This window comes from Psammomys obesus, unplaced genomic scaffold (genome assembly GCF_907164565.1).
Source record: "Psammomys obesus unplaced genomic scaffold, mPsaObe1.curated_primary_1811, whole genome shotgun sequence".
NCBI lineage: Eukaryota > Metazoa > Chordata > Mammalia > Rodentia > Muridae > Psammomys > Psammomys obesus.
The window spans coordinates 8,572,309-8,584,155 of record NW_026590663.1 but is presented as its reverse complement, the minus strand read 5'-3'; the positions used below and the strand labels follow the sequence as shown (position 1 = coordinate 8,584,155).

General features: G+C 55.5%; 1 protein-coding gene across 2 annotated transcripts in view; it reads right to left on the bottom strand.

Annotated features, from left to right (window-relative positions):
• Positions 1-11,841, bottom strand: part of Tspan33 (tetraspanin 33) — a 20,360-nt gene extending 8,519 nt beyond the window's left edge. For both annotated transcript variants that reach the window (XM_055608104.1, XM_055608105.1), the window contains exon 1: positions 11,612-11,841. In XM_055608104.1, coding sequence (XP_055464079.1) covers positions 11,612-11,713 — 102 coding nt within the window. In that variant the 5' untranslated portion in view covers positions 11,714-11,841. The remainder of the gene's footprint in view (positions 1-11,611) is intronic.
• Positions 11,842-11,847: the final 6 nt, after the last annotated feature.

The window sequence follows — 11,847 nt, the reverse complement described above, 5'->3', positions numbered from 1 at the left end:
AAAGCTTGGTGAGGGCGTGACTCTGGAGACCAGGCTGGCCTCAAGCTGAGAGGTGCCTGCCTCTGTGTCCCAGTGCTGGGACTAGAGGTGTGCACCCGCACCATACCGCCTGGTTAAACAATATTCTTTAAGTCTTAAAAAAGACACAGGGGCTGGAGAGATGGCTCAGCAGTTAAGAGCCTTGCTCTTGCAGAGGACCTGGGTTCAAGTCCCAGCTCCCACATGGTGGCTCACAACCACCTGTAACTCCAGTTTCAGGGGATTTGGCTCCTTCCTCTAGCCTCTGAGGGCAATTACAAATACACAGGCAAAATGTTCTTACACATATAAATAAGACTGAGTTAATTTCACACTTTTACAATTTATTCGTTTGTGTGTGTGTAAACGAACTCGGGCCACCCACGCATGTGACATACGAGGACAACGTGCCTGAGGTGACTCTTCCCTTCCACTGTTTCCCGGGGATCAGGCTCAGCTGCCAGGCTTGGCCGCACCTCTACCCACTAAGCCATGTTGCCAGTGTGGAAACAGCTGTGTGAGAGTTAGGTAAACAATACCTGGAAAGCAGCTCCTGTAGTTTCCGACACTGAACGCTGCGCACCACCAGCAGCAGCCCCACGCAGGATTGTGCAGCCCTGGCTCTAGCCCACCCACGTGGATCTTCAGGTGGACGCAGGCCCCAGCTCCCCAGCCCCCTGGAGGCCACAGATAAAGTGCACCCTGATGGGAACGGCAGTGGCCACCATGGAAGGGGCCTTGATAACCCTGACTCCAGTATGGAGGGACACAACCGAGGCCTTACAGACGTCATGCCTCCTCCCTGCAACAGCAAACCATTAGGGGCTCCCAAGCTCTTTGTCCCCCAGGCCCCCGAAAGTGTCTGGTGGCCCCAGGCCTCCTCTCAGTGTAGAGCCCAGTCTCCAGGCTGGTGCCAAGTAGCAGCTGACTGTCGCCATGGCAATAGATTAGGCCAAGCTCTGGCAGAGAGAGAGAGGTCTCAGCAGCAGGGGCTTGGCCAGCTTGGAATGCATCTAGACCCCCTTCCTACAAGACAAGGACCTACTGGAAAGGGCCTCCTGGGAGGTCGGCAGGGAAAGAGAGGCGCAGGCCCCTGACGGGGTCAAACTAGCCCTGTATGAGGAAGACATGTTTCCACATGGGACTTCTCTCTGAAAGTTCTTTACTGTTTAGCAGAGCACAGATGTGTAATGGTAAATCCTGGGTTATAACTAAGTCTCTCTGCGAATCCATGGCCCTTTCTCCTTCCCTACTCAGGTCCTTCTGACTCGGGCCCAACATTACCATCTTTGTCCTTGTGCACCCACAGCCCTGTGTCCTCAGCCCCCATGTGGCCCTTCCTCCACCTCATCAGCGTTCATATTCTGCCCAGGCTGCACAGGCAGCTTAAAGAGTGGAACGTGGAGCGGGAGGTGCCCACCGACTCTTCCCATCGCATGGCCAGGCTTAGACACACGGGGAGACAGGGAACTCTCACCCGGGACTGCAGTTCTGAAGCGGTTTTACTAGGAGTTATTTAGAAATGAGTGTCTATGCTGTGTCTCTGCCTCCTTCCCATGCACTAAACTTTCTAGAGTGGGCGACTGTACAGGGGTCAAATCAGCAGGCGGCGGCGTGCACCCCTGCAGCCCAGTGTTCTGAAGGGAGAAATGGGAGAGTCTGAAGTTCAAGGTCAGCCATGGCGACATCGTAAGCTGGACCTAGAATGGGCTACGTGAGACCTCATTTTAACAAGAGATGGGGTGGGGAAAAGGAGAGGGAGGAAGAGAGAGAAAGGCTGCGTAACAGGGTAACAGTTGCTCTGCCCACTGCAGTACGGAGGCTAACACCCCACAAGACCACAAAGTCCTTTCTGTGAACTCGTGAATATATTTTCTTATGTTGCCAAAGGGAGTTTTTGCAAATGTGATTTAGGATTTAGGGGTTAAAGATGGAGAAATCAGCCCCCCTCCGCCACAGGGCCCAATATGGTCACAAGCGGACCTTATCAGAAAGAAGGCAGAGGGTCAGATTCTGAGAGGGAGGCAGAACCGGGGCAGCAAGGTTGGAGCGACGCAGTGCCATGGACCAAGGGATGTAGGCCGGAAGCTGCAGCAGGAAAGGACAAAGCCCCAGAACACAGGCAGGAACACGGCACTAGGGACAGACACCTTGACACTGGCCCAGGAGAGCCCGTTTTGGACCGTGGGCCTCCAGAAGCGTGAACGAGTAAATTGGGGTGGGAAGCAGGACTGACACACTATTAAGCCCGGCCACTGGCTGCTGTATCAGGAGCGAGGACCTACAATCTGTCCTTACAGTTATCCGGGGGTTAAACAAGAGCACCCGCAGCTTACAGCACGGGCTCTCAACCCTGGCTGCCACCGCAGTCACCGCGCTGGAGGAGACGCGGCAACTCGTATGTCCAGCCTGCCCTGCAAACCACGCCGTGGAGAACCTCTGACACCGGTAGCTCTCAGGGAGTTCCAGGGTCCCACGGTGCAGCCGGCATGAGAACTTTACAGCTAAAGTGCAACCAGCCGGGAATGAACAACAGAAAACCACAAACATTAAGATCAAGATGGAGGCTCGAGCATTAACAGCGAGCATGATCTCGGGGGGTGGCTCTCCTCTGCATTTCACAGCTTTATCGCTCGCGCTCCGTCCTTGCCCTCTTTCCTACCCTGGAGTCCTCAGAGCTCCAGGGTTAGTGCTGCAGGCATGAGCAGCATCAAATTCTGAGGCTGGATAGAACTTCAGAAGTGCAGTCAGACATTCACCTCTTGAGCCGGAAGAACAGAAGGGACATTTGGCCAAGTGTACAGGGGCTGTGGGAACATCTGGATGCAATGTGGCTTCCATGGCCTCAATCTCTGGTATGAAATCCCCGTCCCAAGCCTCTCGCCAGTGGTGTGCTTCCATGAGGGCGGACATAAAGTACTTCTCTTCTTAGAATGGGCTTTCACATAATGGACAGGATGAAGCCGGCTAGGAACTTTTAAAAGCTGGGTCCCATTTTCAAAATAGCTGAGCCTAGCTCTTAGGAAAATTTATGTTCCTGAAACGCCGCCAGTCACGATATAAAATAACTTGCGTGCACCAGTGCTTTATCCTTCTCTTCGGATGAAAATGGTCATCCCCTGGACTCTGGGACAAAGGGCTGGTTTTCTGCTTTCTGACGAGAGCAGAAATGTAGTAGATGAGCCTGGAACCTCATGGGTCAAAGTAGAGTGCTGGCAAGCAGGCCGGGTAGGGGAAAGGCTGGAGGGCCTGGGTTCAAACAGCCAGTCCACATGAAAGCGGGGTGTGGCTCAGCCGGCCTGTAACCCCAACACCCGCGCCCGTGCCTAGAGAACTCGCTGACCTGCCAGGGCCGACGAGGAGAGTTGCAGACTCCATGAGAGACCCTGCATCAGGGGAACAAGGCAGAGAAGGACGGAGGGAACACTAGCACCTTCCTTCGCTTCCACATGGGTGCTCACACGGACACACACAACACACAACCAGCAGCCTCACATTGTGAGACACGGGCTAGTGAATGAGCTACCGACAGCCAAAGCTGGGAACCTGAGCGTCGACACAAATAAAGCCGGGGTCTGAAGACACGGGCAATGGCTGAGTGTGGTCACAGAGGACCCAGTAACCACACCGGGCGCCAGTCAACGCCAGCGCTCCCGCTCCGGGGATCTGATGCCTCTGTCCTTGGGCACGTGTCCTCACAGGCACATGCCTACACACGGCCATGCCTCCAGACATGCACAGGTGCACACGAACAATTCAAAATAAAAACAACTGCATTAAACCACTACCCACAGTATAAAATAGACGTCTGTGTCTCTATATGGACACAGTAATAGGCTGTGGAATAAACACAGCTGCCAACGGGGCAGAGCAGAGCTGCTCATGCGGGCGCTGTGCACAGTCTTTCTTCCAAAGAGCCCGGAGGAGGAAGAGGCACCGGGGAACCCGCTCCTCAGCTCTCCTTCACAGAGGCCGCAACGGGGGTGCTCTTCCTCAAGCCCCACCCCGGGAACAGCAGGAGCGAGACAGCAGGCGGTTCTCACAACACTACAACACCTCAACAACCCTCCCCCGTCAGAAACAAGTCCAAGACGCTGTCACAGCCAAGGGGAAGAAAACGCATGACTAAACCTAACGCAGTACCCTGGCTGGGTCCCGGAACACAGGGGCAGGAGGGACCAAGGGAGTCTGGTCGAAGTCCAGAGCACGAGGGTAGAGCTGCTGACTGGACCTGGCACAGCACACTTCCCTATGACATTAGTGTGCAGGACCGTTCCTTAAAGTCCTCATTTGCAAGGGCTGCTGAAAGGGCTCAGTGAGTACAGGGGCTTGCCAAGCCCAAGCCCTCAGTGCCATTCCTGGGTCCCACGTGGTAGGAGAGAGCCAACTCTAGCAAGCTGTCCTCTGATCTCCATATATGTACTGTGGTACCTGAGTGCCCACACTTACACATATACACAGTAAGTGAAGATAAATGCAAATCAGTCTTTTTAGATAAAACACACCCGGAAGTTTTTTAGTTCTATAAACTAAGACTTTTGGGATGGCATCTCTTCTTAAAACATATATACATATATATATATATATTGTTTGTTTTCTCTGTGTAGCCCTGGCTGTCCTGCACTAACTTTGTAGACCTGGCTGGTCTCAAACTCACAGAGATACACCTGCCTCTGCCTCCCCAAAAGCTGGGATTAAAGGCATGCGCCACCACACCCAGATTTCATATATGAAAATTATGTATATAATTATAATATATTTTGATCATGTTTTTCCCTTCCCCAAATCCTCCCAGATACTATCCATCTCATTACCCACCCAACTTTACTCTCTCTGTTTCTCTGTCTCTATCAATAACAAAAATCCCAGAAAAACAAGAAACTCAACAAACAAACAAAAACCCCACAAAACCAAAAATAAAATAAAATAAACCAAAAATAAAAACAACAAGCAACAGACCAATAAGCCAAAGGAATGCCATGACAGAACAGAGTCCACAAAATGCCACAGAGTTAGTCTTGTTAGCCCTCAGCTCCTGGGCCTGTCCTGAATGTGGCTGGCACACTCAGTGAGATGCCCCTGAGGGAGACTGTCCCTTTGCCAGTGGCCACCAACTGCCTCCTGGTCAGGGTGGCCCCCTTCCCCGTCTGACTGGAACACTGCAGGCGGCACCATGCTGCCAGGGTCTGCGAGTGCGCATCGGCCCTGCTGGGTCTTGAAGACATGGCTTCCGTGAGTCACCTGCAGCCTCTCTGCCTCCTCGTTCGCAGGTCCTGAGGGGAGGGGTGTGACGAAGACACCGAATTTAGCCTCTCGCTCTCTGCACACTGTCCAGCTGTGGCTCTACTGAAGAGGCTGCTTCACTGATCTGTGCCCCAGGCCGAGGTGACCACCGGGACCTCTAGTGAAAAAAGGGAAGCTGGGGGACAGTTTAAAATGGGGTCTCACGGCAGTGCTGGCCTCAAACTTACTCCTCGTGCTGTCTACCCCACCCGACCCCCCAAGCGCTGGCAGTATAGGCGTTCGCTACCACACCTGGTCAATTACACATTTTTGACAGGAATATTACACAGATATTGTTACATTTTGAGGAAGCCCAAGACACTAATTTCTGTTGTAGAAAAGACCGTTTTTACTACCATAACATGCTATTAAACATGTCTCTGCCCGTCGTAACTTCCTCCTGGGGGCGCCAGGAGCCAGCAGCAGAGTACACTTCATCTATGCACTCTCCTGTGTCTTTATTTATGTGTGTCACAGCGCACACGTGTGGGCTGGAGGACAGCTTCGGGGCTGGCTCACCCCTTCATGCTCTGGGTCCAGGCTTAGTGACAGACACCTTGCCCTGCCGAGGCATTTTTGCCCTCCCCAGACGAAACTACATCCGCTATCTCATCCCAACCAATGGGGCACTTGTGTCTCCACTTTCCGGAGCTGGGATTCACAGCATTCAAGGCACTTCGCCTCGTTCACTCAGTTTGTGAGCTGCCGGAGTGGATGGCAACGTAATTCTGGTCCCCAAAGCCTCAGGCCCTCAGCCATGGGCTGGCTGCCTTCCTATCTCTGACTGGCAGCCACCCTGCTCCCACCTGTCCCTTTTGGGCTATCATGCATGAGGCAGGAAGAACAGCTGCCCTCAGTCCTCCTGGGGAGCAGCTGGCAATCTCCAGCGGGGGTGGAGCTCAGGGAGGACACAGGGGTACCAGCAAGGCCTTCTGGGGAGCTCAGAGGACTCTCTAAGCGGCACCTACAAAGTACAGGGCATGGAGAAAGGGCACAGTGTGGCACAGAGAAGCAGGGCCCTTCCCCACTTCCCGGGACACACACACCCTTGGCCTCCGTGTCACCCCAGCACTGCTGTCCTGGAGTTCTGAGCGGGCAGCTGTCTGTGTGGCGCTGGCTCCTGGCACCCTGACGAGCAGAGGAGCCCGCTTTTCCCTCGTGCCTGTGGCTGGCCCTCTGGGGTCTTCCCCAGACCGTGGCTCCTTTTGCCCTTGCACGGTAACGCCGGAGGCAGGGAAGGCCACGAGAGCTCAGCTCACACTCAGTGGTTACTGGATGGAGGGAGCCATGCCTGGACTCCCCAAACTCAGAAAGCTGAGGCAGGGGCCTGCTGTGAGTCCAAGGACAGCCTGGGCTACGTGGTGAGGCTCCCCACCCCCAATCCAAACTCACAGTCCTAGAAAGGGCAGGCTAACTCAGAGTGCGACGGTCTATCACCGGGACTATGAGAATCTCGTGCTTCTCAAATTCTTTTACAAAGTTGCTTCAATTTTCACTTTCCACTTAATACAAGACCAGCAGAGTTGCTAAGGAGAAGGTGCCCATGACGTCAGGGCTCTTATCTCCACTCACGCTCTTTGATGACAGGGTAGTGCTATGTGCCCAGGCTGGCCCGGGACTTGCCAGGGAGAAGTGCAGGCTTGAGTCCACTGTGCAGTCTGTTGCGGCCTTGAATTTAGGATCCCCCTGCCTCTTCAGCTTCCAGCGTAGTGAGAGCACAGGGACTCGCTAATCTGGCATTTCTGTTGCTTTTACAAAAGAATCTTAGATAGACACCGTGGCTCATGCTTTTAACACTGGCACTCAGGGGCGGAGGCTCGAGGACCTCTGTGAGTCTGAGACCTGTCTCAAAAACTCAGAAAGAGGGACTGGAGAGATGACGGCTCGGTGAGCAAAGCACTTGTAGTACAAGCATGAAGACCTGAGTTCAAATCCCCAGGGCCCGTGTGAAAATCTGGACTTGGTAGGACCAGTGTAGAATCAGGACCCCTACTGTGAGGGGTCCCGGGACAAGAGAATCCTCGACACTGAGGCCAGCCACCCCACGCAGGCAGCGCTGAACAGGAGACCCTGTCCCAGCAAGGTGGAAGGTGAAGACACACCTGAGGTTTCTCTCCACACATGTGTGACCTACAGAGAGAGAGAGCGAGACAGAGAGAATAGCCAGGACACCGGGACAGCCTGGGCTGCATACAGAAACCCTGTCTCAATGGAGAAAGAAAGAAAAAGAGAAAGAGCAGAAAGAAGCTGGACTAGACTCCTCCGTGCTTGTTTGCGATCTCAGCACTCAGGGGTTGGAGGGAGGAGGATCAGGAGTTCAAGGCCAGCCTGTCTCAAACAAGACAAGAGTCTGATGGCTTCAGGAATGCAGGCGGAAGAGGAGGTGGTGGCTAGGGCATTTGGGAGAGTGTGTCAGGAGAGACTGAGGACTTTCACGGAGGTTTTGCAGCCTTGATGTCTGCTCGCTTCCCCTGGCCTCTGAGGCAGGTGGGTGACCCTCAGTGCCCGGAGGACTCCACACATGGGTTAGGGAGTGGGCCACAGTGACGGCTTCTTTTTCAAGGTTTTGAAACAACATGTACCATCGTACAACCAGGATTCCAAAGTACACACATCTCCTATGGCTTCTCTGGGCTGTTCACCTGGCCCACAGTAAAGTTCAGAACAGCACTCTGTAACCAAGTAGCGTTAGGCCACACTTTCAATACGACACACACCTACTGACTGTGGTCTGGGGAGGAGAGCAACAAGCGGGCTATTCTCCCTGACCTGTTCTGCCTCAGGAGACTGACTGCGGAGCTTGAGATGCAATGCCTGTATCTGATTTTTTGTTTTTTAAAGTCTCCGGCCAGTGGCTGGGCCTGGCCTAGGGAAGACCCAATGGGTGCAAACGTGCCACAGCTGAAGGGAGGAAAGAGACGCTGGGCTCTAGGGAGCTCCTCCAGAGGACGGCTGCCATTTTTCTTCTGACCTGGCCTGAGGGTGTCAGGCAGAGGACACAGCTGGACACCTCACAACTGTGATCAGGCAGGCAAAGCCGTGCTACGTTTTCACAGAGCAAGTCTACTGGGGCGGGGGGGTGGGGGGGAGGACACTGGGTCTCCTTCCAGGAAGCTTTGCTCTGTCAGGCACCGAGCATGGCTCAACATCCACTCCTGCTCCAGGTAGGAGGAAGCAGGGATCAAACAAGGCAGTGTCCATGCTCAGGGACCAGGTGTGGACACAGATAAACATGCCGTGACTGCAGGATGGGGAAGGAAAGAAAGGGTACCCAGTGAACCCAGAGGCACAGCCCTGAGGAAGCCTGGGTTGCGGGAGGGGCAGGGGGCAGGGGGCAGGGGTGAGCTCCTGCCATATGGTTGACTCAAAAGCACCCTAACCGTTGCCAGAGTGGAGACAGGGGACCGCCAAAGGGGAGCAGGACAGCTCTGGCGACACAGGCGCCCGGGGCTAGAAGACTGCCACATCAGCGTCTCTGCTCTGTCCAGAGGTGACAGCACAGTGACGGAGGAAGGCGGCTCCTCCTGAAGACTTTAAATACAACTTCTAGGACGGTGGAGCAGTTGCTTCAGGCTACGGGAACCCAGCAATCAGTCGCCCGGCAACCTGATTCTGAGGGGAAAACCAGAGCTTCGTGGCCCAGGAGGAAATGAGATTTGGAACATAAACAGGAGGATTGGTTCTGATTCCAAGGGAGGCATCGGCTTCTGAGTCAGGCTCCAGGTGCCCGGGCGGGAGTCAGGGCCCCTGCCGCCAGGCCTGAATGCAAGCCCAGGCTATGCTGGCTGGCCAGCTTCCTCCCTCGGCCGGCACAGATACACACACCACCCCACACAGCTCCCCTGGGGCCGGCCAGGCATGCGCTCTGGGCAACGTGTCCAACTGTCCCAGCCACGAGAGGAGAGTGGAAGCCTACTCTCACCCGGCCATGCTCACCCGGCCCTGAGGCGGATGGGAACAAGGATGAGCTCTGAGCTGGAGAAGCAGCCCTTCACTGAGCGCTGCGTGGTGTGTGGTGGAACTGCGGCTCTGGGCTTGGGAGAGAAGGGACAATGAGCAATGCCTGAAAAGTCTAATCCCCCTCACTGTCCCTTATGGAGACTGAAGTCCAGGGACCAAGACCAGAGAGACTCGTGCTTAGCTCCTGCCCCAGGTCTTAAAGAGAGAAAACAGTTCTCAGAGTGATTTATTCATCTATAAATAGTTCACAGAAACAGACAAATCCTCCTTTAGAGGAGAAAGATTAAGGACAGAGACACAGGTACGTTGGCTTAGCGTCACACAGTAACTAGGTGCCAGAAAGAAGCTGGGCCTCTGGCCTGTCCCTGAGCCATTTCTAGAGCCACCGACTGTCTGCCTCTGCGGTAGGGCCAGAAGGGGGCTCTGCTCAAACTTGGGGATGGTCTGACCATGGCTAGCTCTTGGTTTCAAATAAAGCATTCTTAGATTTTAGTCTCCTTTAGTTCAGTGTTTAGGTGGGGCCATGCTTGCCCAGAATGAGGGGGCATCTTGTCACTCTCGTGTGCGGGTGGCCAGATGTCTCCAGGAAGCATTTTAACCACAGTAAGTGGGCCTAGGAGCCTGGCTCTCTTCCAGACTGTGAGCTCCCAAAGTTACTTGTTTGATAGAAAGGGTGTAGGGTGGAGTGGGACAGTCCAAGAAGCTGTTTCTGACCAGGAGAGATAGACAGATGCCCTGCTGCTCACAGTGAGGACAGATAAGAGCGAGGCGCCAAAGGAGCAGGCCTTGGCGGCCCGCCCCAGAGGGAGCCACTAGAAGTGGGGTGCATTCCCCTCAGGACACTCCCTCAGCCCTGCAGGGTGGTGGTGAGGGGTTTTCCTGTTTTCAGACCTCCCAGGGAAACAGAGCGTAGGCCAGGAGAACTTGGTTGACTGGTTACCCAGCGACCGCAGCAGCCATCTGGGTCGTGGGCTTCCCCTACGAGAGCAGGCCGGTTTGCAGGAAATCACCAGGCAAAGCCTGCTGACCAGCTGCTGGACCAGGCTGAAAACACTGACCAGCGCTGCGATTTAGCTTTCTCCCGGGGAAAAATGTGGAAGTTTAACAAGATGCCTGCTAACTGTCTGACCCTAGTTCTGAAACCAAGACTCTGACAGAAGCCACAACGTCCGTCTCCCCAAGTGTCATCACCAGCCTCTGGGATGTCACTCAGTCGTCCCAACGGGCCAGCACTTGCATACTCTGAGTCTGCTCTTTACACCACGTCCCCTGTGAAAGCTTTCCAGCAGAGGCCCTAGAAGTCTGTTCCCCAGACAGTTTAGACCTACCGTTCTTCCTCTGGCATATCTGAACCACGGGTCTCAGGCTGAGGCAAGCCTGACAGGCCTCCAGGGCTGCAGCTTTGGTGGCAGGGAGAGTGGGGGCAGGGAGGACTCCCCTATGTTATCACATCCACAGGGCCCAAGCACTCTCCAGCCATGACACAGGACTCAGCTGGCATTTTCTGAAGAGCTCCCCTGAATTCTCAGCCCTCCTCTGCCAGCTCTCTTCACACCGCATTAGCCTGCTATTGGGAGGAAGGGAAGGCCTGCAGACATGAACATATCCCTCTCAGTCAAATCGACCAGGATGGGAGAGTAGGGTCAGAAATCCAGGGGTCTGCAGCTCTAGGTCAATACTCTTCATACTTTTCCAGCCCAGAACAGGAGCTTCTGAAAGGACCCCAGCCTTCCAGCCCAGCAGAGGATCCTGTTTACATTACCCTAGGCTGCCAGCTCCTAGAGGACAAGCTGGTCTGCAAGGAGGGAGGGCAAAGTTTAGGACCATCGGACCTGGAGGCCATTCTTGACCCTTTTCAGCTTTGACAGGAGCAGACTCTGAGGCCTGCAGAAGGGACTCATGCCCCTGAGGAACTGGGAGAGGGCCGGCTTGGGGTTTGTTATCCTTCTCTCTCTCTCACTCCACCCCTAACCCCCTGTTTTGGCAGTCGGGCCTTCCAGCCCCAGGCCTGAAAGTCCCTAACCACGAAATGTGCCCGGGGGCTGCCCAGCCAGCTCTTCTCCCAAACCCATCTTTTTCTGGCCTGACGCGGGTCCTGATCCCCGCTAAACCTTCATCCTCCGCAGCGAGGATGGTGGCCCCTCTAAACGTGCCCTCCTGACGCCGCACCACCGGGGTCCCCTTCCCAGGAGAAATGCCCCCGAGCGCCCGCAGCTCAGGAAACCAGGCGGCACCGCTCAACGCGCAGAGCGCACCGGGCAGCCCAGGCCGACCCTCCCAGCCCGGGGCGGCCCCCGCGGCGCTCCGGGGATGCCCTGCCGCCCCGGTGGCCCCGACCCCCGAGCCTCACCCAGAACAGCATGTTGAAGAAGAAGAGCAGGTATTTCACCAGCGGGCTGACGAAGGAGAAGTCCTCCCCGTAGACAGCCGGCGCGCCGGGTCTCCGCGCCATGCTCCGCCGCTGCCCCCGGGGGGCCTAGCTCCCAGCGGCCCACCCGCGCGCCCCGCAGCCCGGGACGGGAGCCGCGCGCCCACGGGGACCCGAACGCGGGGCCGCCGCGCCGGGAGCCGCCCGAGCCGAGCGTC